At 42.2% G+C, this 27,791-nt stretch overlaps 1 protein-coding gene across 1 annotated transcript in view; it reads right to left on the minus strand.

Moving 5' to 3' along the window:
• F13A1 (coagulation factor XIII, A1 polypeptide) overlaps positions 1–27,791 on the minus strand; it is a 59,180-nt gene that overhangs the window by 16,543 nt on the left and 14,846 nt on the right. Inside the window, exons 3-7 of the mRNA XM_010000918.1 lie at positions 25,198–25,449; positions 18,048–18,166; positions 11,546–11,653; positions 9,107–9,281; positions 5,113–5,251 (exon numbers count right to left, since the gene is read on the minus strand). Of these exons, the coding sequence (XP_009999220.1) occupies positions 5,113–5,251; positions 9,107–9,281; positions 11,546–11,653; positions 18,048–18,166; positions 25,198–25,449 (793 nt within the window). The remainder of the gene's footprint in view (positions 1–5,112; positions 5,252–9,106; positions 9,282–11,545; positions 11,654–18,047; positions 18,167–25,197; positions 25,450–27,791) is intronic.

Genomic DNA, 27,791 nt, shown 5'->3' on the forward strand with positions numbered 1-27,791 from the left:
TGCTCAGGAGAGGAATCACTACAGCACCATCACAGTCTGCCCGTAATGTTTCAAAGATGAGCAGAAAAGACAGATCTTGCAACTTGCTGCAATGCTACTGTCACTCAAAGGAGAGAAAAATCAAGAAAAAAAGAGACAATCTAGGAAGGGGGTCTTGCAGTAAGGTCAGCAAAATATTTTAATTCCATTACTGCAAAATTAAAAGAGAGAAGAAGTAGAGAAAGGGGCAGTTTTGCTTGGAAACTACACGTATCCTACAGCAAACATGAATAAAGCTACATCTGTGTAGCTGCTGATACAGCCCCTAGTACACGCAATGATATTAGCAACCAAAATGGGGATTGTTAAACTCTGGCCATTTCATTAATAATAGGTGAAAATCAGACATGGAGCAGAGTTGGAAGGTTCTGAGGCTTGTCTAACAAGATATTTCAAAGTGGAAATGAAAGCTTGGATCAGGGTAAAATTTGTCAGTTAGGAGAGTTAATGAAGCAGTACTATAGAGAAAGGAATTATTCAAGGAAAATGACACACAGAGAATTTTAGATGTTGCCAAGAGTAGTAAAGGCTGAATCATGCATACAGAGCTTTGCTGAGGACTACCAGAGAATGGGGATGCACTTTGTGGCAGGTGGGTTTTTGAAAACAGTTATACCAACATATTAGAGAGACAATCCCTGCTCTGAAGCCTTCACAGGTTCACTTTGAATCAGACTCAAATGGGTCACTGGCTGTGTGTTCTGTGAAAGAAGAACCTGAAGAGCAGGCAGGATGTAAGGATGGTAAGACCAAGAGGGGCAGAACTGTGGAGAAAATGGAAGCTCTGCTTCAATTCTGCAATTAGGTAATGCAGGGTTTTTTTTTTCTCTCTCTCTCTTTTTTTTTTTCTTTTTGTTTTTTTTATTTATTTTTTATATTCATCCTAGGAACAGGACCTTTCTTACTGGTTTCTATTGGCATAGAGCTAGGTGCAACAGGACAGCATATTTTTTAGGTCTGTTGCCATGCAAATAACAAATGGACTTAAGGATATCGAATGTTGATCGACAGAAAGACATTGCTTGTAAAGCACATGAACCTTAAGGAAGGAAGCATGACTAGAACATTTGTCTCTCCAAAATGTAGCAGAAATTCCTCTCTGGAAGAAGTGAGCACAGCTGAGGAGCTGGCTCCACGGCCATAATTTGTTAAACTGATTCTGTAGTTCTTGTATTCTACAGCAAGCCTGAGACATTAAAGAAAGCAAGAATGGCTATACAGATCAATGTAGTGACCATTAAATATTTACAGAGATAATTACAAATAGACTAAACAAAGCAATGGGGAAATTAATAAAAGATGACCAGGTAGGGTTTATGCCTGGAAGACAATTTAAGAAGGGTACTTCGTATTGCTTGAGACAGGCACATGCTGGAAACAGCTGCTGCCCTTTCATTAGCTAATAAGCTCAGGCTTTGGGGTTGAGAGAGGCATTGACAGCATTAAGAAACTGGAGAAAACTGAGATGGAAGTGAATGGGAGAGCATAGGTCTCAGAAGGGCCTTCTCTGCAGGCCCAGATGTAGATGAACCCCTGTAGGGCCAGGTGACTTCGAGCAAGTTTCCACTGAGATACTGACATTGGTCTGCTTAGACCTCACAGAAGGCGTATCTTGACTCCCATCCAAGAGAAATATTCTTTAAGTGTCTTTATATCATCATTAAGAAAGACAAGGAGAACAAAGTAAGGGGACACAGGCAGTACTGATGGGCCCAAATCCGGCCAGCTTTATAAAAATAACTTTTTGCAAAGTCGGTGTAATTTTGTATGTGTTCTGTTGTTGTTGTTGTTTCCTATCCTGAGGGAGAAGATGATCTTTAATAAAAATAAATAAATGTCCGATAACATTCAGAGGGAGCCCCACACTCAGAGATTGATTGGGCTAAAAATCCTGGCTCCAAGCATCCCTGAAGTCTGAGAGTATTTAAAACCTGAAGACAGATCAGCTCCAGCAGTACAAGGTAATATAAATGATATATTAATAAAGAAAAAGAGCTTTGCTTCCAGTTTGCAGGAGATTATAAATAAAAGCGAGAAATACATTTTAAAAAAATCATTATCAATACCTTGAACTTGTCCTCTTAAAAAAAAAAAAAAAAGAAAAAAGAACAAAGAAAAAAGAACAAAGAAAGAAAAGAGACAGTAAAAATAAAATCAAGGTTAAGACACAAGCCATTTAAAGTCAGTATGTGGGCTACCATGGAGTGTTACAGAGTAATGAAAAGAAAGGACACAGAGGAGAAATGAAAAAAGGTGTGTAATATATTAAATCATGCCCAAAGGGTTATGTGCACCATGTGCTAATAAATGCACCAGGAGGATACAAGGGTGAATAAGGCAGTTCAAAAAGTAATCAAGCCAAAGAAAAGCAAATGTTGGATGGGAGGATGAAATGCTAGTGTGAAGTTGCATATGGATTTCAGTGGAGCAAAGATGATACTGGATGATCTGGCCCTGTCTGAAAAGAAAGGAGAAAAAAAACAACCAAACAAACAAACAACAAAAAACCCCCAGGACTAAATTAAGAAGTATTGGGAAACAGTTGGGAAATGGAGAGGTAGGGAAGTAAAAATAAATGTCAAAAGTAGGTGAGACTTGTTTCATGGATCAGGTTAGGAAAAGGGGATAAGAGGAGCTGAAACAATGAAAAGTCTGAAGTGTGGCAACGATCCATTACAGGGTGTATATGGGCCAAGGAGTGAGGCAGCAAGTAATTAGGTTTTGTTTCATACAAGTAGTAGGCAGAGGAGGCTCCAGAAAAGTGACCCTTTACTGCTCTGTGAGTCATGGAGGCACCAGCTCCATTGAGTGTACTGAGGTCCTACTGTCACATAAACAGATGCAGATTAGCAAGCTGGGATCCACCAAGGATCCTAACAGGAGACAACAAGTTAGGACCACAACCTGGCCTACAGGAGAGTAGGCTTTGGCCTGTTTAAGGTCCTGCTTGAAAGAATCCATGGAAGGCAGTTCTGGATAGAAGATGGGTCTAGGAGAACTATGTTGTTTTTCAAGGGCCATCTTCTCCAAGCTTAGGAGTGGTCCATCCCTATGTGCAGGAAATCATCCAAAAGTCGCACAAAGCCCACATGGTGAATAAGGTGGTCCCAAAAGGAAGACTATTGAAAATATGGATCTGCTGGTGAATGGAGCAGGGGACTTGTTGAAAAAGGATGAGGAAAAGGAGAAAGTAGTCAGTGTCTTTTTTGCATAGTTTTTTACTGCTAGTATCAAATCATGGCTCCTGAGACCAGTGTGGAAATTTGGAATAACAAAAATTTACCAACCACAGAGGAGAAGCAACATAGAAAACACTTAAACAAACCAATCACACAGAAGTCCAATGGATCTGAAAGGATGGACCTAGAAGTGCTGAGGCAGCTGGCTTATGTCATTGTAAGACTGCTGATATCTATCTTCAAAAGGTCATGTTGACTGGGGGAGGTTCCTCAGGACTGGAAGGAAGCAAGTATCACTTCTTTCTTCAAGAAAGCGGAGTACCCAGGGAACTACAGATTCATCAGCCCCACCTTGATGCCAGGGAAGGTTATAGGCTCCAGCTGTAGACTAGTCACTAGCTGTGTACCCCAGGGGTTAATAATGGTTCCAATACTGTTTAACATATTCATTAACAACCTGGATGACAAGACCTACTACACTCTCAGCAAGTTTTCTGATAGAGGTGGAAGAAATGGCTGATACAGTAGAGTCTGTACATGAGGAGTGGCTGAGAGACCTGGGACTGTTTATCCTGGAGATGGGAATGCTCAATAGCATCTTATCCATGTGTATAAATGCCTCATTAGGAAGTCAGAGGGAAGAAGACTGAGCCAGGTCCTTCTCAGTGGCCCCCAAAGACGGGACAAGAAGCAATGGTCACAAATAGAAACAGGAAATTCTGTCCAAACATCAAGAAACACTTTTTTGCTGTGAAAGAGGTTGAGCACTGGCACAAGTTTCCCAAAGAGGTTGTGAAGTGTCTGCCCTTGGATATATTCAAAACCCAACTGGACACAGCCCTGAGCAACCTGCTTTAGCTGCTTTGAGCAGGAGGGTTGGATGACTTCCAGGGGACCCTTCCAGTCTTGACTATTCTGTGATGCTGTGATATAAGCTTCAGATATAAATGAAACTAATTGTTTTCCATAGATTCCCTCTTGGGGGTAACAGATTATGGAAACAATATAAAGGAGGTTACAACAACAGGTTTGGTTATTTCCTCCACCAGAGGATGGCTTTATTACAGTTTTAATATAAAGACTTCCAGAGATTAAGTTGTTAATGAAATGTGCTGATGAGCAGTGATGTCAATGAGTTGAAGGTATCGTTGACACAAATCAGGTATATTAACACTGAATAAGACAAGTATCTCCTGAATGTAAGAATAGATACAGAGGTCACATTTACTACACTCTGAGGAGGAGAGGCTTGAGGCCCTGTAACCCATGCATAATTTCTACTGAACGAGCACATAATCAATACATGCTACACTTCTCCTGTCAGGCAGGAGACAGTAAGAGTTTGAGTAGGAAGTCACAGCACTGTCTTCTCCAGAAGAACAGGTAGACTCTATTTCTTGTTCCTAGGGATCTTTCTTTTTAGAAAGCTTTTTTTTCTTTTTAGGAGGTTTTCTTTTTGGAAAGCATCTATTTGAAACAGTGTCTGCATGTACACAATGCAAATCCAGACTATAAATATGGGAAGTGGGCAGAAGCAGGACAAGGAGGGTGTTCTTGCATAGATGTTGAGCCTGGCATGGAAACACCCATTTTTAGAAATGGCCTGGCCCTAAGAAGCACAAACCCATTCCAGCTCTCCTCCAGTATGCTTAGATGTGCACTAACTGAATGGTAACATTAGTAATGGATCCCCTAGGGTATGTCTCTTTACATGACAAGCAATTCATATAAGTCAGCCTACTAAAAATCCATTCATTTTGTTTTACATAAGTTAGCTGTGTTCTTTAATGCACAGAGAAACAAATAAACCACAGGCATCGCTGTCATGTTTTTCACTACTTATATAGTTGACACTCAAAAGATATTTACCAGAGGAGGAGAGCTCAGAACTCACCAGATAGAGTCTTTTGTAAGTTTGGTGTCCACTTTCCCTTCGTCATCCAGAATGATGTCCAGCTGTAAATTGGCATTGTTATCATGGGCAGAAGAATAGGTAGTAACAAGTCTTGCAGGTATCCCCAAGCACCTCAGAACTGTGGCAAAGAGAGAAGTGTGATGAGGACAAATATGAAGACTGCACTCATGGGTGACAGGATGAGAGGAGAGAAACTATTAGTAACTAGAATAAAATGGAAAAAGTCATTCAAATCAGCCCAAACAATTCCTCCTATTGGCCTTTATCTAGAATATGTTAAATATTTTATTTGGTCCCAAAATGATGATCATTAAAGATATGTGATGGTACAATGGATTTAACCTAAGCAGCTAGTTACCAACAGTTTCAGAATAGTCTTGCATAGTGACCACACTGTATCTTCAGGGCAAATCTGGGTGCAATGGGTCCACTGTATGACCAAATGTGGTATAAAGAAAAGTAAGTTTGAGCTTGCAAGAAATACAAAATGTATTATGTCTCCTAGTATCAGTAACCCAGGAGAATCATGAGACTGTGCTGAAAAGAAAATTAATGGAAAGTATCTCCTTTTTACTGATTTGGAATTTTCTTGTTTGACATTTGCCACCAGAAGGGATCTGGAGAAGATAAGGAATAAAACAGAAAACTACTGCTAACAAGGGGGAAAAGCTGCTTTATTTACAACGGAAATGCCTGAATTAGAGAGTCTGAATAAAATGCATTACATCATTTATATTGATTGCTAAGGAATAGTATTTTGGAGTCAATGGTCCCTTCCCTTAAAGGATCTTAAATGGAGGATCCAAAAAGAAAATGAAACCTAACCAAACAGAAAGTCCCTACCCCTAAACCTCAGACCATCACAGTGTAGCAGTAAAGGTTCTCCTTCCCATCTGATGAGTAGTAAATGTGGGATATGTGGAAATGTTGTGGCCACGCTGAATTGCAGCAGTGCCCCACTAGGCTTCTGTGTCTGTGGTGCACGTGGACTGACAGGTAGACATGGAGCATGGTCCCAAGGGGAGAATGGAGCTGCAGGGTGACACATCCCCTCAGCTTCTTCAGGTTAAATATTTGGTCTTTTGGCCAAAAAAAAGTTCCTGCTTTCCAATGCAGGAGCCAACAAGGTCCTACAGAACATAGAGGGTTTTTTTTTCCTTTTTTTTCTGGAAGGTGAAATTTGTATTGAAAATTCTATTTAAAAATAGTTCTGATGCTGCAATCTTGAATGGCCCTTGCTCCTACTCCTGGGTTTTGTATATTCATTAGTGTCACTACTGTGACTTCCAATAAAGTGTAACCCTGCACATTCATTTCAAGTTCCTGGATGACAAATTACCTGGATGCGTCCAATACCATATGTACCTATTGATTAAACTTAATTCAAGCACTCTTCCAGACTTCCAGCTCAAGAGCCATCAGGGCTCATTGAAAATAATTTGTCTGACAATTTCAAGATTAATGACCATTTTTCAGAATGTTTTAGCATTTTTAATAGATGACTACTGGGAGTGTACAACATAGTAACCTTGGAAAACTGGACTGGTCACAATGATAAAACACTGACAGCTGAAAAAGACAGAAAATCAGCTCAAAACAAGCCTTTTGGTTGTTTGGACCCTTCTGTCCTCTCTGTGCAGCCATCACCAGCTGGACCTATCAGTGGCTACATATCAGATCAGCCACTGGACAACATTCTCATTTCATAATGCTCAACAAACTTTTTGCTTCAGCAATCCTTGCAGTGGGACAAAGTGCCAGGTCTCTGACTTGACTGACTTAGTCAGCAAACCGAGCCTAGTCTTGCCCCAGATATATATGCTTCTCCACTGAACACAGCAGGCTCTGAGCCCCTGCTGCGTTGCCCCAGTTTCACAATGGCCTGCAGGCAAAATACTGCGTAGTGGTGATTCAGGACCAGTGCTGGGGGAAGGTGAGAGAACTGGTGTGTGTGTCTGTGATCTAGAGAAATCCAGATGGGGCAATCAGCAGAGAAGACAAAGTGGCCCAAGAAAGACACTGCAAGGAATTTTACCCATAGGGAATATTTGCAAGACCCTCTTCCAACCCATTGCAATGAGCAGAGGCCAAGAAGCATCATGTGCTTCCATGACCATGCAACCTCAGGCAGTGAGGGAACTAGATGTCTCTCAGGTTCTTTGTCTGTGAGTGATTGCTCAATATTCTGCTGCACCAGGAATAAAAAGAACCATTTCATGAGGCAAAGGCCAGAGCACCTGCCAAAACCTCTCCAGACTCAAACAGGAACCTCTCCAGGTACATGAAAGAGAAGCAGTGAAATCTGAGACTGCACCTCTCACTGGAAATGTTCAAGGACAGGTTGGATGGTGCTTTGAACAACATGATCTAGTGGGAAGTGTCCATGCCCACGCAGGGGGGTTGGAACTAGATGATCTTTAAGGTTCCTTCCAACACAAACCATTCTATGATTTGACCATTCTATGATCCCTTGACAAAGCTGTGAGAAGCATATGTCAGAAGGTGGTCAGAAGACAGCTTTATTTCTGAGGTCCTTACTGTTTTGAACACCTTTTGAACTACCCCAGGTAACCAAAACGAGTTATGAAATTATTCCAATTTGGAGGAAAATATTGTAAAAAATGAAACATACACATCCAGAACAGGCAAAAAAAAAAAAAGTGAATACACAGAGTTGTCCAGGGTTGCCTGAGGGTGAAGAACCAGTTTTGTAACTTGTCATTAATTATTCAATTTCCATGTTTGCTGCATAAGATGAGTGACTAATATCCTTCATTTTTAATAGAAATATAATGTAAAAAGAGGTATAATGTACTTCTTGAGACAGCAACATGTGACAATATTGAGACAGATGAAAAAGGAAAAGGTTTCATGGAGAGTTTTTCTATAATTTTCTTTTCACATCTTAAATACAAGAACCAAAGCTTAGACCTTCAGCTGTGGCTGAAGAGTACTTGATGCAAAGTAGGCTTCAAGCCTGCAGAAATACCCATGGTGCCCCCTAGTCCTAAGATGATCTGGTCTCCCCTAGTTTCATACTTAAACGCATATGTTTTAAGTGATGATAAGGAAGATCATCTGGGTTAAAGAAATAAGTTTACTTTTAGTTTCTGTTCAGCTTCTTCTATTGGCCAGTGCCATAAGCATAGGAACTGTTTGACTGGCACTTGACTTTGGCATTGCTTCCAGTATCTGGTTCCCATTATCTCTATTATGCACATTTTTCTACACCCTCAGAGTCTTTCTTGACTTCTAGTATGCTGCAGTGTGTTCCAGTGTGTTGGTTGTGTTCATCTGAGATGCTGCTGTTAGCAAGTGCCAGACAGTAAAAAAATGGGACCTATCCAACAGTGTTTTCCCTACTGGGTTTTACAACCTGCAACACCCCATTTACTGCAACATTGGAACTCAAGTTCAGACAAGCGTGTTTAGACTTAACCTTATAGTGCAAGACAATTCCTAAACCAGGTCAGGCTTTTCCTCATTGTTCTCACTCACAGACTCCATAGAAAGTGTTAACAGTGCTCAGTAGAAAGCTGCTGGTGCATTGCATGTCAGTCTTGCTAGGAATAATCCTTGGTAGGTGAGATTTAGCCTTTTTGGAGTAAAGGCACAATCATGTATCCCACAGGGGGCAACAGTTCCATGTTGCAGGTCTAGATGAGAAGCCCCCTGTTCATCTTAGATTTACTGACAGAAACTGTCTTTGAAACTTACCCTCTGTGTGTCAATGAATATATTTTACTGAACAAATAAATACTTAAGAGACTTGTGTGGAAAAGCAGCCACACTGAAGGAGATGCCAAAAGTTTATTTAAAGAGCATCTATTTTAGCCATGTGTTTTTAAGTATCTCTACTATTTATTTCTGAACAACCCAGAGCCAGGAAGTATTTTAGCTAGTTTAACCTAAAATCTTTCTCTGTTATGCAACAAGCATATAACAGGGTGGAGCTTTCCTCACTGGTACCTACATGTGTTGAAGACACCAGCAAAGACCCAGCACTGGCCATATCGCACAGGTTGCTTAGAACTGTAATACTCCAAGAGAATGTCCACGCTTCCCGTCCAGGCTGAAGGTGGGACCCCGTTACTGTATGTATTGTCCCAGGATCCAGCAATCACACCATTATCATCCCTGGAGTTAATCTAAAGACAAAGGAAATGAGCATTAGGGATGTCAGAGCTCGAATAATAAAGAGCTCTTTAACCCAGCAGACAAAGATAGGATGGGAGAGACTGAATATCGCCAAGTTTAGGCTACAAGGCAGAAATGTTTAATTATGGAGGTAGAAGATGAATAGAACAATCTTGCTAAGGATCATCAGAAATATTAAGCTGGATTCTTTCCTTATACCATCTGTTTTTCTGTCTGTGTCAGCCCAGAGATTTAAGTAAAATCACTCCTGATTTACAGTGGATTGAGAGGAGATGGAGTCCACTGCAATTTTTAGAGTAGAAACTAATTTCTTCAGTCCAGCACACAAGAAAACAAGAAGGAATTTGCCATGTAAGTTTTCCCCTGGTAAGATTATACAAAGCAAGAAGTTTTGCTGACTAATGGCTATACTGATAGACATTAACGAGCAATACATCTCCTAGCTGCAATTTGAACCAAACTGGTTGAGGCTGTGCAAAAAGCTCATTTGCTCTGCACCTTTTAATTATGTTAATGTGGAACAGCTACATGCCAACCAAATAAATCACAATTCACATTTAAAAGCTTTTGGCTGCATTAACTACTGTTTTTAATTAGAAAATCGACCTCCTGTGAACCCCAGGACTGAATAAAGATAAGTATTCAGAATCATAACCAAAGGGTTAAGGGGTTATGCCCATCTCACTGTTGTGGGAAACATGCCAAGAAAAAACAGGCACATCAAGGACAGAGTATCATGTGGATGTTCAGGCTCTCCTCTGGCTGTAAAGAGAAGAAGATGGGGGTGACTCGACCTGCTCTGCAGTATCAGGAAGCCTCATAAAGTTTGCAGCATGGCTGTATCTTCTCAGGTGATCTCAGATGTATCACATTTCAACTTGAGCAAGAATAAGGGTAAGGAACATGGGTGGGACTTCAGCACTTGGCCACTTCTGATTGAGGTCCAGTTTTCAGATGGTCAGAAATCCCACCCAGCTATGGCCTAACTCTGCAGATCAGACCTGAAGTCCATTGGCTCCTGGATGGTGAACTTCTCCACCCCCCTAAAATGATTGAGACGCTCAAAACCTAAGAAATATTCAAGCCCTCTTTGGGTTCATAAACTTCATCTATTCTGCCCTTAGGGCTTCTATGCCTGCACAAGGCTTCTCTGCACAAGGGACCTTTTACATCTACAAGCCTAATGATGAGGGAACCACATTAAATTCTTACTTCTATCTGAAGGTCTGAAGCCATATTTCTAATGCTGTATAAGACACAGCTTGTGGCACTGGTACACTGGAGATCTGGTTTCAATGTCATCTAAGACAAAGAGATAATTCTCTTAAATTTCGCCCATTCTCTGGGCAAACACTGTAACAAGTGGGTAAAAGAACCATCCAGCTCCAGCAGCCATGTTTTGTGGACAGTCTATTTAGTAGTTGACCTGGGAGGATATCTAATGATGCCAGATCAATAACTAGAGTATTTCTCTGGGAAGCAGCAGGCATCAGTTCAGATCTCTCTAAGGCAGAGGAGAGGACTCAGCCTCTGTCTTCCATATCCTGGATGAGTATTACATCTCAAATATTAGGGATAGGGCTGCTCTTGCACCCACAGGGTGACTCCTGGTATCTAGCAGTGGGAAAGAAAGGAGATACAGAAAGGCTTCTCCTGACTCTCTGCTTCCAAATATTTTAGGCACTTCCATTCTGAGCGCAGTAAGTTTTGTGGACCCCTTGTTTTAGAGGACAGCTCTCACAGTGTTTTCTTCTGGGGCCAAGATAGCACATATAAATCTTCTCAGCCTGACTAAGTCATTGGAGGCTTAAAAATCAGATATAGTAACACTCACTACTGCAGTGTCTTAAGACTTCATTGAGGTTAGTGCTGGAGTCCACATAAAGTCTCTCAGTTCCCCATCTCAAATTCCACCCATCATTCTCCCTTACCATCCATGGCAGAAATAGCTTTCTCAATTATCTCAGGTACTGGAAAACGAGCACAATGTCACAAGAAATGCCATTATGCCTGGAGTACAATGTCTAGAAGTGGCTTTCTTGCCAGTGAGGTACCATTCTCAGGTGAAAACGATGAGCTGACAGAAGTATTTCACCTTTATTGGAGCAAAACAAAATGCCAGACCCCAGAGGTCAGAATGGACAATTGATCTGGCACCTGTTGGAGTGAGCACGTCATGGTATGAGGGCCAGTGAAATCAGTCAGGCTTTAATTTTGAGTAGTTTCTGACACATATTAGGCATCTATTACATACCACTGCAGAAGCAACACGGCAGATTTTGATTGGGTTTCCACGCCCAGAGAGCTCCAACTCTGCCTTGTCCATCAGGAACAGGCAAGCATCCAGAATGTTTTCTTCAAACTAGATAAAATAAAATAAAAAGAGAAACAGAGAAAAAAATTGAATCATTATTTATCCTGGAAAGCAAAGTTAATTCTTGTTGTTGTTACAATAGCTGGTCAGCTTCAAAATTAGCTGTTCAAATAAAAATTCTGTGGTTCAAAATAAAAGTTTTCTTCTAGAATAATTGTCCATGTATGGAAAAAAAAAAAAAAAGTGAGAGGCTGTGAAGGAAAAAGGGTGTCATTTTCAATTCAATTTCAGTCTTATTTCCAGAAGGTTGAAATGACAACATAGCCTTTCTGACAGGACATAAAATTTTAAGTGCTAACAAGTATATAATAGGAAAGTATTATAATAATAACTACAAGAAGATAGTCTGCTGGTGAAGGACTTCGTGTCCTTCACTGGTGCCAGACCTGTTAATTTCAGGACTTCTCTGACACAGTCAGTGCAATGCTGAGAAGTTAAACAATAAGTGTTTTGCCAAACTTAATTTGAAGACACTTTCCTTTTAAAATTAATTTTAAAATATTTTCAAAATTGACAAGTCAAAAGCTGATTTTATAGTTTAATCCTGGGCTACAAAACTTATGCATCAAAAATACCAAGTGACCTAGAGTCTTCTAGTGACCTAGAAGACTAGTGACCTAGTCTTCTTCAAAAAGAGACTGAAAAGGTACAGTTTCTTTGATCCAGCATGAACAAGCACAAGAATGAATTGAGGGCAGAGGTGCCTAAATAGACCAGAAACTATTTGTCACAGAACTTGCCCTGCAATGCATTTCATTTTCCTTAGGAGAAATTGCATAGCACAGGAAAATACTTTGTCCTATGGAAAACAGTAGGAGACAGGGAAACACACATAAATAATACAAATATCTTCTAGATACACAACCTTATATTAACATTCAGGGCTATGACAGAAACTCCATGGAGCTTGTCCTCTTGCTGTGTCAGGTTTTATGCTCTACACCTGCATCCTTAAAGATATGATTCACACTAACAGGCTTTTTGCTCTCATGCTGGTACTAGAGCAGGATTCATTTTGCAACTGTCTCCAGCCTGGCTAAGGGTTCCTCAGCACAGAATCACAGAGTGGTTGTGGTTGGAAAGAACCTCTGAACATGATCTAGTCCAACCCCCCTTCAGGATCACCCAGAGTACATCACACAGGAACTTGTCCAGACGGGTTTTCAATGGCTCCAGAGAAGAAGACTCCACAACCTTTCTGGGCAGCCTGTTCCAGTGCTCTGTTACTCTCACAGTAAAGAAGTGTTTCCTTATGTGTAACTTGAACCTCCAATGTTCCATCTTGTGCCCAGTGCCCCTTGTCTTGTCACTGTATAGTGCAGAAGAGACTGGTCCCATCCTCCTGACACCAGCCTTTTAGATATATATAAATGCTTATGAGATATCCCCTCAGTATCTTCTTCTCCAGGCTAAACAGACCCTGCTCTCTCAGCCTTTCCTCACAGGGCAGATGCTTCATTCCTCTGATAATCTTTGTGGCCCTGTGCTGGACTCTTTCCAATAGTTCCTTATCCTTTAAGAACTGGGGAGCACAGAACTGGATGCAGTATTCCAGATGCTGCCTCACCAGGGCAGAATAGAGGGAGACAATAACCTCCCTTGACCTACTGGCCACACTCTTCTTAATTCACTCAGATAAGGGTGATCAGTTTTGCCTCCTGAATAAAGTGTGCAAGACCTTAGACCAAGCTACGGCTTGGATAGCCCAGGGAGAAGAAGATGAGAAGGAAGAGTGAGGCCAGAGACCTGAAAAGCAAGCCCCAAAGAGTCAAGACTGCTGCTTATTCTCCAAGGAAGATGGGAGGGATGGGAGTGACATCCTAGGCAGCACCCAAGCTCTGGCATAAGCCAAGAAAGTAGAGGCACCACCCTATTTCATCAACCTCCAACATTTCCTGGCCAAGAAAAATCCTTTTCTTTGCCTCAGCCTCACACCTGCCTGGCTCACATTGCCCAGGGTGCCAGTTCTGAATGGATCCTTTTCAGCAAACATCCTCCAAGGCAGCACACCTCTCTCATCATCACCTACACATGCATTGAAATACTCTCTCTGGAGCAGGTGTTCAGTAGTTTGTAACAGCTTATATATATTCAGCAAAACTGAATTCATGGTGTTTGGCCGAACAGGGAAAAAAAAAAGAAAGAGAGACCAGTGTTTTCCAGGGACGTGCTCCCAATATTGTATTATCCCTGGGAAGCTGAATAACTGCACAGAAAACTCTCTTGTCTACTCCACTGGTATGTGATGTAAATAATCTCAGGTGAATGATGGTACTGTGGAGACCCTCCTTCCCAAGGAGAATTCTCACAATAGATAACACGAACTCTGGACCCTTGTAGCTGCCTTTCCTGCTTCAAGTTCACTTTTCTTCTGGTCTGGCCCAATGATCTATCATTTGCATCAGGATCATAATCTGCTTTCTGCACTTGAAGTCATCAGTGGTGCCTAAGACCTGAGACAAATCACTAAGAAGTTTACCCTGTAAATTAAATCTTACTCATCTACAGTTCATGAGACACTGTTAATCTTGTCAACATATACAGAAAGAATAAAGAGGAAATAAATTGCTATCAGGATTGTTGCTTTCCATAAAATGTCATGAATGCTTGTGAAATATCTGGATTAACAGGAGAAGAGATAGAGGACCAGCTGAAAAGTCTAGCTGCCTTGTACTGTTGCAGTAGTGTAGGACGTGGCCCTTCTTCACTATCCAGGATTTTAAAACATTATATCAAACTAAATCAGTTTCCTGATCTCACTCTTGGTATGAAAATGCTGTCTAAAGGATATTGGAATAGAAACATAGTACTTGTAATGCTAAACACCCCTGAAATACCAGAGGAACCAAAGCAGCAGCAGGCAGCCAGGACAGGAGAGTGAACTTGGGCCAGGTGCAGGCACTGCTTGTTCAACACAAGCCGAAAGAGAAATAAACCAAATTCATGACCAAGGAACTTTGACAGACCCTCTTGGAAAAGCCTGCAGATGGAAAACAAGGCATGAGAAAATACACAGGCAAAGGGCTGCACACAGCCATGCGTTGTGTTACAGTGCAGTGCATTTAGCCGGCCAGCCTTCAGTGAGCATTTTCTTTCATGCTCACCTGTTTCTAAGAGGTGACCTTCCATTTCAGTCAAAGTAAGAGGTGCTGTATCACCTTTGGCACTGGTTGAATTAGGGCTGTATTTCTCAGAGTCAGTTGCAGGCAGATGCCATCTCACGTTGCCTGCTGTCTGAACTGACCACTTGTGTGTGCCACAAAACTACCTTTGCACAGTGGGCTGCAAAGCTAATGCAGCTCAACATGAGGACACGATGGCAACAAGAACTCTATGAACACCTGTTTAATTCTATTTTTCTCCCAAAAAAACCCCAACGTCAAATGATCAATACAGCATCCAGCTTCTGATATTTTTCAGCTAGAGAATTCCTATGTGCCTAGATTTCTTACTAAGCCAAATTTATCCTGAATCCCCTGTGGGCTTTTCTGAGTGACTGGATATTTATGCTTTCTTAGAAGAAAGGAATCACAGTCGTGTTACAAGGAACACCTCCATTCTCATTCATTACAGCCATGTTTCAGCTGGTCTGTTTTTTCTTCCTCAGTCCAGTTTTCTTGTTTTTTCTCCCCTCATGTAGATGCTGCTCATTAAAGGCAGCAGCTGTGAGAATCATCTCCTGCTAGTAGCCCTGTTTTGACCTGTCTGTTCCCTTTTAATTTGCAACTTGAGTTAAAGCTTTCAGCTGCCATTGTCCAAAGCAAATTTTTAGCCTAAGGATATTACCATGCACAAGTCTATCTGTATATTTGCTTATAACCATATGTATATGACCTTTTACCTCTATGACTGTATGTTGCCTTATGCTTTTTACTTACACTGTTGTACAAGGCTACATATCATAAATGCAAAATGCATACTTGTATGATATATCCATAATATAAGCCTTGCTGCTAGTACTTTTACTCACAATAATTCTCTTATTCTTAATATCCAGGATTGCTGAAAGTGCAGAAGATTAATGTTTTTAATGGTTGGAACTTGTCAGGGTAAGATCAGGAATATCATGTCCTCCATGTCACTGAAAGGGAGGGAAACACAAGAATATTTCTCCATTGATTTGCAGTTCAAGATGCTTGTTACATCCATACAAAGTGATCGATTTCATCAAAAGTCTTGGCTCAGGCTCACTTAGATGCATCTGCCACACTCAGTTCTCACACAGGCAAGTGACAGCAAAAGATGCGCCACAGCACAGTGTGGAAATCAGGTCCTCCAATTTCAGACAACACAGGAATGAAAGTACAAAGGGCTATGGAACAGCCCTAGCCTCCCACACAGAACTACCTCCTAGCAAAACCAAATAAATAATGCAGTTTCTCACAGGAGGCTGGTGCTTGTGTCAGGAAGGTGCCAGATTTGCAGCACATAAGCACCTCAGGCCAAGCCACCATAGGTCATAAATTTAGCATCTCAGGACATAAATCCAGCAGCTGGTTTAAGCAACACCACCCACCTCCAGCCACTCATTCCTGTCTCTCCCTCCCTTTTACATCTCTCCCAGAGTGAATCCCAAATCTAGGAAATGAGTAAGCCCAAAAAATAATTTGGAGTGGAAGGGAGGAAAATCAAAGATATGCTTATTCAGCTAGATCAGCTCTTCAGTCTGAATCACTGCGCAGCTGCACAAGTACTTGCAGGGGAGGGAAGGGCCAGGAGGGGGCATTTTTGGTCAACTTAAATGCCCACCCAGCTTTGGCCTCTTTTATCAGAGGCACCAACAGCTTATGGAATTGCACTCCCCCCACCATCTTATTTAAGGGCCAGGATGCCAGTTAGAGCCCACAAACAACAGCACTGACACAACCAAAGGAATGGTGGCAGAGGCAGGAACTCCCTTAAGGCAGTGCTGCTGCAGGAGAAAAAAAGAAGAAATTATACCCTTAAATAAGGAAACAAGTGAGAAGTGAGCTCAAAGAGTTCCCCAGGGCAAGCACACATTCAGCTCAAGATTCGAGATTGTCTTTAGCTGAGGGAAAGAAAGCAATGCAAGAAGGCCCTTTTCTGCAAGGCTGCACCAGGGAGGTGCCACAAAATCTGGATGGATCTGTCACCCCAGCATTAAGGAAATACTTCCACACTTTCTTAATTGTCCTGTTCAAAAATCCAGGAGGTGAAACAAGCAGAGTTGACCATGTCAAGTAAGTGCCCAACACAGCTCCTCTGAGTGACAGCTGGGTTAGCTTTGCTCATTCTGATTCTGTTTGTTAATGCCTTTTTCCCATTCCCACACAACAACTGAACTCTTTCATCCTGTAGGTAATTTCAGGCTGGTAAGCACTTACAAACAGATCTAGGTAAAACAGGCAAGCAGTAAGCCTGATGTTACCGCAGGCACAGCAGTACCACACACCAGCCCAGCAGGGAGGGATGTTGCCCCCAGGCTGTGAGAGGCCACTGAAGAGTGATGTTGTCAAGTCCAGGCAGCAAAGGAAATTTAAAACTCAGGGATTAAATCCCAGTTTGTCATAGGGATCCAGTGACAGGCTGATCCCTAAGAAAACTAAAATTATTTCCACCAAGCTGCTAAAACTAAGAGTCAAAAAGCGATACAACCTACTGCTGCAAAACAAACAAACAAACAAACTCTATTCTTTCACCAGGTTGGTTTGATTCTGAAGCATCAATGATGTAGCAGCAGAAATACTGAATAGAATCATAGAATGGATAGAATCATAGAATGGCTTGGGTTGGAAGGAACCTTAAAGATCATCTAGATACAACTCCCCTGCATGGGCAGGGACACCTACCAGACCAGGTTGCTCAGAGCCCCATCCAACCTGCCCTTGAACATTTCCAGGGATGGGGTTTCTCTGACTTCTCTGGGCAACCTTTTCTAGTGTCTTTTCTAGTGTCATCACCCTCATAGGGAAGAATTTCCTCCTAATGCCTAATCTAAATCTCCCCTCTTCCAGTTTTAATCCATCTCCCCTTGTCCTCTCACTCCCTTCCCTTGCCAAAAGTCTCTTCCCAGCTTTTCTGTAGCCCCTTCAGAGGGATGGGCCCCTCTGCTTGGTGGTTCCCAGCACTCATTGCTGCACTGTGGAAACTTCAGCTAATTATTATAACTTTCAACAGGCATCCTCTTAGTATCTTAAATATGCCCTTAAAACAGAATCTTTAAATATTAGCTATTATAACACTGCTTTTCTGGATGAGGCATTTACCTACTTCATACAATTTTAAAATTATTCCCCTTGTTTTTCTGAAGGAGAGACCAATAATGCGCCCGAGAGCCCACAGTCTCAACCACAGTCTGGTGTCAATTAAACTCACTTGCTGTCCTACTGGGAGCAGCCCAGAGAAGGTCTAAACAGCTCACCTGACCATAACTCCAGCTTCTTAATTTTATTTCGTTGATGTTTCCATGGAAAACAATGCCAACATCATTCAGGACGTATTCTTCCCTTTCCTTCTCGTCATCCAGATACACAGCATCCTCTGCATTGGTTTACAAAAAATAAATGTCAACACAGTCACTTAGTTTTCATATAGAACAGATACAAAATCTTAGTATATAATGTAGTAATCTTTTTTTGAAAAATACTCCCCTTCCAGGAAAGAACACATTACTTGCTTCAATGAAGTACAAGAATAAGGAGGTAGTGGCCCCCGCTAGGAAATATGATACACAAAGCAGGCAAGATGCAAAAATGCTGACAACTGCTGCTTATTTTCTCTGGATCTGTAAAGTATGATTAAAATGTCACATCCTATCAAGAATTTTATTATTACTGTGTACCACTAATTTAAAAGCTGGAGCACCATGATGCAATTCTGCATCTGTACAAACAGATCAAAGAACAATTTCAAACCTATTAATGGAAAACATCTCAAGTCAAGAGATCTAAAGAAAAATCTGTAGTGCATTAAAAAAATGGAATACCATTTTTATAGTGTATTAACAGAAGGGTTTGATAGCTTTTTCTGTGTGTAAGTTATTGACTGGAATATCTCTTCCCCACACAGCTTGACTGACCAGCTAAGAGGAGAAATTCAAGTGTCCAAGTGAAAACTGGAAGTAATTGGAAGAGTTATTTACCCAAACATGTGCGAAGGGTATATCCTAGATTGGTCTTATCTCAAGAGTCAAGAGCACATGCATAGACCCTGACCCTGCAAACATTATTCACACATTACCCCATTATTAACATTCATAAATAACCCTGAATGACATAAAACTATTTGGAAATTCATTGGTAAGTATGAAACAGGTGGTAATTCTGTGACTCTAGAATAGTTGAGGATTTCTTTCCTGTTCCAATGCTTGTATTGTGAGACTAACAGATCCAGCTTAACAATTAATAGTATAGGAATTAATTAATTTTGAAGAAATCAGTAAAGCAGTAACAGATAGCAAATTAAAGGGAAGCAATAACCTCTATGAGTTTGATACAGGCAAGTACAAAACTGCCACTTACTACTGGCACAGTGGATTTCTTCATCACCACACTACAAATAACTACAGGATCATTTAAGTTTTAAAAGCCTATTGATTTGTTGCATTTTGTTGAAATGCAAATCAGCTTTGTACTTCCTTGTAAACCTCATCCTCAAAAGCTTCTTCATTTGCCTATAAAACTGCAATTTGGCTGAAAATAAGCTAAAATCTGAGCCCTCTGAAAAAAAAACAAATGGCAGAACTCACCCTGGCTTCAGCTAAGTGAAGGGTTTTGCTGATCTACACACTTGACCCTGCTGGAAGTTTTGTTTTTTCTGAAGATGTATTTGTATCTCTATGCCTATACGCAAAGAAAGGATTATGCATACATATGTAACATAACAACTTCCTCACTGGAGTGCAAGGAATGATAGGGAAGCAGGTGTTGGATATAAGAAGCCTAGATTGTGTTTGAGGAGATCAGTGTTTGCCACTGTGCTTTTGACAGGGCTACAGTACAGGCTTCTCAGATTATGTCTGAATCCAAGCAAGCAGAGAAACAACATGTTTTATCAGGTTTTTCCTAAGGCAGGCAGCTCCAAGAGCTGCTTTCACATTTGGCAGGGTGGTGGTTTTTACCACCATCAAGAAGGTGGTGGGCCATCAAGAAGTTTCTTTATAGGCCTGTCACTACTCATGACCTTGCCATCCTGCACATGGACACAAAGTGGAAGATGGAATCATAGAATCATTAAGGTTGGGAAACATCTCTAAAATAATCAACTCCAACCATCAACCCAAAAACACCATGCCAACTAAACCATGTCCTGAGGTGCTACATCCACACATTTTTTTAACACCTCCAGGGATGGTGACTCTATCACTTCCTTGGGCAGCCTGTTCCAATGCCTGACCACTCTTTCAATAAGGAAATTTTTTCCTAATATCCAAGCTGAACCTTCTCTGCCACAACTTGAGGTAATTTTCTCTCATCTTATCACTAGTTATGTGGGAGAAGAGACCGACCCCCACCTCACTATAAACTCTTTTCAGGCAGTTATAGAGAGCAATGGGGTCTCCCTTCAGCCTTCTCTTCTCTAGACTATACAACCCCAATTCACTCAGCCACTCCTCATAAGACTTGTGATCCTGAGCCTTCATGGGTTTATTATATTCAGAGGCTACCAGTCATTTATGCCAGCACAGTCTCTCATACTTATGAAACTGTATATTAGATGACTTTCCTGACGTCCAGCTCACAGCTTTTAAAAAGTTTGGCATAACATCCCACAAAAAAATGTTGCAGATGTTACAGATTGTCTAGGTTCCATTTCATTAGGCTGGATCTGCCTGATTTACTGATTGAAGAAATATAAGCATTCTCTCACTGAGTTTTGGATCTTATTAAAGCACATCCATACAAAGGATACAGAGAACACATTTACAGGAGAACTCACGCCTTCTTCTGCACAGTTACACATTCAGTGGAGTGTGTGCTTATGCCTTCTTGACAGCACTTGTTTTCTTTCCGGGATTACAAATATCAATATTGATCTGGTTGGTATCAATTGACATGCTTATGTTATTTCAAGACTGCATGATCTTAGCAAAACCAGATGAAAATTGATTAGCTTCTGTCAATTATTTTAAAATATTTGTGTTTTTTTTAATAAAGAGAAGCCAGTTGCTTTGATTTTTGACAGCTTTCACTGCCCTTGAGACTGTTTAGAAGAAAATACAAGGTATTTTTTACTACTTTGATGCTAAGCATGCTCTACATAGTACAACTCCTAATTATTTTTGTGCAAGTGGAGGCTCACATCTGACAAACAGAAGAATTCCATGGAAATGTGCTGGGTTTGTTTGTTCTTTTTCTCTAGCAGTTTAGGTTTTTACTAACTTCTTTTATCCTGGGAAACTACTAAGACACTAGCAATGCTACAAAGAATCACATTAGACTTGATGCTTCTCTGTTTGAAGATGGATAAGGTGAAAATACACTCCATGTGAAGACAGTATGGCAGGTGAGGAATCCCGCTGAACACAGACTCCTTGTCAAAGAGATGGGGAGTGCTGAGCAGCCCTTTCAACTTGGGAAACTGAGTTAGCATGAGAAGACCCTTACCCAGTCTGGGGGACCCCATTCCCAGCACAGCAAGCACCTGGAGCTGGAAATGCTCTTTCTTCATTCACAAAGTGACTGCTGAACACAGCAGCACCAGCAGACAAGTGAAGGTGGAGATGTTTGTCTTGTTCTGAGCATCCTGCTTCCCTTTAGTGCTCTCCCATGGGAATCTGGGAGTGCAAAGCTGGGCCTTGTGGGAACCACAAAACTCCCAGGGTTCTTGCTGGAAAGAGGACAGCGCTGTGACAAACACAGACATGCCAGAACTAAATGCAGTTCTCCAAAAAACGCTCTCCACCCAGGACCAAGATCAGCATGCTGCCTTGGAACTGCTAGTGCTTGCCTATATTAATGTAGCAGAAGGATGAAGCTCCGTGTGAATTTTATTCACATGGCAGCTATGATAGAAGAGATCAAATTTAAGATTTAGCAGTAATGCAAGAAAATCTTACTGGGTCAAATTTTGATGACTGGTAACACGTGAGGAGTGCAAAGTCAACTACACGTTACTAATCCTCAAACTGTATTAGGATATTTAAGCAGAAGAAATGTGCAACTGACTCAATAAAGATGCAGTATATTTAATTGCTTAGACAAATGCACTTTGCTGGAGGCTGGGGTGAATGAAAAGCACACCTCAGCCCACATGGTCTGCAACTTACTCAGGTACACCCTGCATATCCACCAGTGGGAGAGCCATGCAAGTCAATGTGAAGTCTTTTTCTGATAAGCATTGAACGTTCCTCAGCAGAAAGTTTCTGGGACTCAGCATCTCCTTCGAAAGAGCTCCCAGTACCCAGATCAAAGGAGCTCTTCTCTTCTTTCATGTATACTGCTAAGAGTTAAGTTAAACTCCATGAAGTTAAATCCTTAACACTGCTCGCCATTTGTATCTTCTGTTTCAGAACTGAAAAGGACTCTGCATGCCCAAAAGCACATCTCTTTTTCCCAACTATGTCAGCAGGCTGAAGAAAGGATGCTGCCTCTCCTTATTATTACTTAATAAGGCAGGCTCTACCTTGCTTATTAAGTAGTGCAAATTTCACTGGGTATCTGAAATCTCAACCCAGTAGCTTGCTGAATTCCCAGATGTTTGGGGCTGGTGCATACCATTTTGCAGGATCAGGCCCTGCATCTGCATCCTTAAAATATTCTTGATGATCAGCCCTAAGTGTAGCTAAGGGGATTAAAACATATAAAAGCATTTGATGATTTTGGAAGCAAAGTACTCTGTAGCTTGACTGCTGAAGTATTCAAACTTGTTCTGAAACAGCAAAAAAAACCCCATGCATTCCTCGCTGGGAAGATATGTCAAAACTGAACTACAGTGAGAAAGGGGTAATAAGAAAGGGCACAAATGCTTCTGTCTTAAAGAAAAGCTCATACTGACACATTGATGTTGCTTCAAAATGATGAATCAGAAAGCTGCGCTAGACACTGACAGAGCCCATACTCTGCTCCCTGCTCTGACAATCCCTATTCATTCCTGGCATCAGCCTCCTCTCTTTTTAATGAGGCTTTTCACTCAGATTTTTCTGCTTGGCTATTAACCCAGCAAACAAGTCTAGGAGATTTTCAAACTGTTGTTTTCTCTGCACTTCATCTGCCTGAGTTTTTATACCCTTTTGTCATTCAACTGAGCAATCTTTTCCAGCAGGGGATAAAGTGTGGAGAAACAGTCCCTGGTTTTCTAACACAAGGAAAGGGGGAACAGGCAGATGTAGGAGCAAATTAGCCCAAAAATACCTAGGAGTAAAAGTAGGGGCAAAAAGTGAGAATCCAAATCCAAATGAAACATGCAGAAATGAAAATAACAATAGTCAGCAAGGGACATAACATAAAGCCATTGAGACACACATGAACATGAAAGCTGGAGACAAAAATGTCCTCCAGGAGTGACACCAAGTTGGCTCCCCCAGGACTAGGGGCCCACAGCACATCCTTGCTACCCAGAGACTCTCTTTTGCTTTCCTGAAGCAGAGCTTTTCTGTTGGTCTTGCTGATGGCTGCTGCTGGAGGCAACTACTGCCTGTGTTGCTCCCTGTGGGTTTGTTTCCACACTGTGGCTTTAATCTTGATAGCTTTTGGCCCCATTCAGCTCAAGTGTGAGGGAGGGAGGGCAGAGGAGAGAAAAGAGACTGTGTGCCATGAACAGAAGTGGATCAGACAGCCCACAGGGCTGCTGGGAGGGAGGTGTGAAGAAGGTATTGATTTTCCCCTTCCCACTCCCTGACTAGCACCTTGAATTGGCCTGTGTGATCCCAGTCACACCACAGGAGGGGTAGCCAAGCCCCCAGCATCACATTTTTTCTGCACATTCTGCTTGCAGCTCTCACTGGTTATATGCTGGTGATGAGGCAACCTGAGGCAATTTAAGAAGCTTTTTCTTTGGGTTTTTTTACCTTTCCAAAGAGGTGCTGAGCCACTACAGAGTCACTGTGCTGGTGAGCAAACTGGGTGTTACAATACCTAGGACTAAAGCCAAGGGATGCTCTCCGTGGGGTGGAGAATCACACCTCCCTAGCTGGAGCTGTGACAGGCTGATGATGCCTTCACAAACATATAGCAGTTTTGCCTGCTCACCAGTGGGTCATATCTTTGGCAATGATTCCTCCCTTTTACACACTCTCCTTCTCCCACACAAAACACTTAGTGTGCTGCTCTGAGGTACCTGCCTCTATGCTTTATTCAGAACTATCTCATGGTGTTGCAGGGCCTTGGGCCCTGCCTTTCCCTCCTGTTCCCGCTTAACTAACTCTGCTTTACTCAGCATTAACATATATCTTCCTAAATAATGCATAAGCTAATCATTGCTTATATTCCCTTGGACCAGGGGCAAGTAATGAATTCAGCACAAATCATTTGATGTACTGACAGGAGTGCAGCTGAATAATGGACTCTATTAATAATGCTGAACTTACTCGTCACTTGGTAGGATGGCCCTTGCGTTGAACAGGATTATTTGATGCAAAAACTGGTAAAAAAATTGAAAGACAAAGGAAGGGTGGTGGGAGAACATTAAAGTTAGCTGGAGAGCTGAATGTATAGTGATATGTATGACCTGTAGCCTTACAAGTGTTGGAAGGTGAGAGACAGTGCTATAGCTTGTCAGAAGCCTGAGCCAAACTTCTCTGGTCCTCCTTGTCCTCTCCTTAAAGCTACACATGGAGTTCATTTGGTAAAATCAGTTCTGTCAGTATAAGGCTGGTTTTACTCAGGGCTCAGGGAAATTTAAAAAAAAAAAAAATGTTCTTCAACCGACTGGCTTATAAAAAACAGACTTATTTGCAAAATGTTCTATTCCTCACAGAGGACAGAGTTGCTGTTAATTAGTCACCACTAAGGGGGAGGTTGTAAGGGCAAATGTCATGTAGCAGCAGGAAGGCACCACCAGTGATGCCACAGCAGGTTAACTCCATCCAACCTGTGGAGGAGCAGCAGCTCCCATGGAATTCCTGCAGGCTTTGGTCTGCAGATGTTCAATCCTAAAAGTGACAATCAGCAATGTAACTCTACAGAGTATGGGACACTCCCACATCCTGCCCCCCGCACCAAATCCTGGTGAAAAACATGCCCATATTGACTTGTCAGTTGAAGGCATACACAGGCAGGCAGAAGGCTCATGTTGATGCCTTTTAAAGTCAGAGCAAAGCCTTAGGGTATATTTACCATGAGAAATGGAACATCATTGCACTGCCCAAGCTGGTAAACACAGGGTTGGCCTCATAAAACTGCGAAGTGCAGCTGCAGCACAGGCACAGCTCTGCAGCATGAAGCCCTGCTCACACAGGGCTATTCCCCAGCCTGAAGGACTTGCTTCTTAGCAGAGTGTAAAACTCCTAGACCCAAAGTAGGATGTCTCCAACCTCCTTGGTACCAAGCTCCTCTTGCTGAACCACGCCCTCCCAAAAGCCAACCATCCTGGCAGCAGGAAGTGTGAACCCTTGTCTCTGCTAAGGTACTCACGCTGGCACCAGGGATTGAAGAGGATGTAGGTGTCGATGACTGCATTTCTGTGTGTCCGGAGGATGCCAAAGGGAGTCCAGACAGCAACGTACAGGCGGAACTTCCCGACGATGCAGGTGGCAGAGGACATGATGGACAGGCGAATGGACTTGTTCTCCCTGTGAGTTATCTTGGCTCCCCACTCACCGGGTTTCAGCACATCACCTACCAGGACTGGGATGTAGGTGCCTCTGTTTTGCTGTGGGTAGCGACCTGCAGAGAGAGGTGAAGAGGTTCACCCCTGCTTTGCCAGTTTCTTAATTTCCTGGCAGCTCTCTGTCCCTTTCTCTATCTTCCATGGATGTAGCAAATTTTAGGGGGCAAGATACCATCTACCTCTCTCAGAGCTTTTTCACACAGTGCCTGGTCACTTGGCAGTGCAGCCACATGAATACATGCAACACCTCCCAGCAGGCAGCCTGCACACACCCCCCCACCCATCTCACTTCTGCAAGCTTCAGTCTCTCTGGGTTGGGCACTGCCAGGAGTGTAGCCCTGGCAGCATGAGCAGGGGCTGTCCCAGGATTTCCTTGCTTATCACTGTTTGTACTAGTGCAGCAAGCCAGCTTGCTCCTTGCCTTAGTGTCAGCTACACTGTTGTAGGTGTAGTTAAGAGACCCTTCCCCAGCTCAAATGCACCCACCACCCTCGTCACTAGCACACAAGTGCCCACTGGGTTCCAGACATCAGCTCTGAGGCTTTTTAGCAGAGCAGATCCTTTTTATTCTCACTGTACATGTACGGCATGGACAAACAGAGACCAAGAGCTCTTTCACAGAAGTCCACACAAATGGAGGAAATACAAGTCAGTCCACCAGCAACATTTGGTTCCTCCTGAGCATCAGCTCCTCATGGGTTATGGGAACAAACTGTAGGCACCCAGAGTATAGAGGAACACATCTGGGCTGGATAACTAAACTTTCACTGCAAGCAATGGGCCCCAAAATATGACACACCTCCAAAGTACTGCATGTGACAGTCTACCTCACAGGAGGACAAATCACACACCAGAGAAGCCTGTTTTACACTGCCATCTATGAAACTCATCTAGACATATAGGCTAAATGTAAACATGTACACTGCCAGGATTCAAAGTTTTGTGAAGATCCACCCTTTGAGCCTGAGGTAGAGCCAAACTATATCTGAAAGCCAACCAGCAGCACAGACAGAAAAGAAGCTTGTGAGAAGGCCAAGTTCCTTATCACATTCTCAAGTCTTCCCTTCATTTCAGATTTTAGGCTGAAAGTCAGACTCTTATTCAAAAATGGGGTAATGAAAAGCAATGATGGCAGACTGAGAGACTGACTTCCATATTTTTCATTCCGACTATTTAAGAACTTCAAAATTTAACTCACAAGGGCATTGATTTTCCTGCTTGCTTATTTTTATACAGCCAGAGTAGAGATAATCCCAGATCTGAACACTGCTACATTCCGCTGGGGAAGAACAACTCCAGCTTCAAATCTGAAGCTCACGAGCTGCCATGACATCATGTTTCTAAGAATTCTGGGGCTACTGTGTTTCTTTCAAGAGATTATTCAATGCACGTGAATTCCCACTTTGCAGATGTTCAGTGCACATAAATAGCCCACTAAGCAGTGATGCCAGGGGATGCTGTAACCCACGAAAGCCATTCAGACCAGTGAGGGACACAACAGAAAGGAAAGGCCAACAGAAGTAAAAAGGACTAGAATAAGATAGTAAAATCAATAGAAAACCCTAGAAGATAAAGCACTGGACACTTCAAATGGAAGCCATCAAACAAAAGCCAGTCTAGAGAGAAGAGAACATAGAGGTGACAGCAGGCACAAGACTCTTATTTATCTCTAACAATTGTGATCTGAGAGCTGAACATATTCTTGTTCTTTGTAGTGCAACTGGGTATGTCCCAGCTTGCCTCTACAGTTGATATTTTGCTTCTAGGTTTGATACAAAATTTTAAAAAAAATAATTTAAAAATCCACAAAAAAAGCAATCCACACAAAAAAAAGCACCAGAGCAAACCAAGTAATTGGACTGACATCCTTGAAAGCTGTTAACAAGTGCTACTTTAAAAATACCTCCCTTTCCTCCTTCAGAAAGGTGGGAGGGGGGAGAGATTTTAATGTGGTTAGGAACTGACTCTGTCAGCCTTATTGGGAGCTGCACATCACTGTAGGAGCCTACTTGGGACAGAAGGAGCTGTGCTGCAGCAGGGGGACACGAACCACCGCGTCCGTGTACACCACGTGCACATGGGGAGGCTGCAGAACCACTCTCCGGTAAATCTGCCTATAGGAATCAGATAGGATCCCAAAGAGGCCAAGGGGACTTTGCAAGACCTTTTCTTTATGGAAACTTCCTCATGGTTACCTCATGGCAGGTTTGGCAAAGTACCAAGCTTCTGGTATTCTCACTTTCAGCCCAGAGCCCGTGCATGCCCCACACAGCTGCTCCTACACAGTAGGAGAGGCAAACCACCAGACTGTCTTGCTCACCCATGAGGAGAAGGCCCTTTGGGATATTGCCTGTATTCCTGCAGAGATAGCAGGGATGCCAGGAAAGGGATATCCTAG

The sequence above is a fragment of the Chaetura pelagica genome, unplaced genomic scaffold (assembly GCF_000747805.2).
Source record: "Chaetura pelagica isolate M959 unplaced genomic scaffold, ChaPel_1.0 scaffold104, whole genome shotgun sequence".
NCBI classification, from domain to species: Eukaryota; Metazoa; Chordata; class Aves; order Apodiformes; family Apodidae; genus Chaetura; species Chaetura pelagica.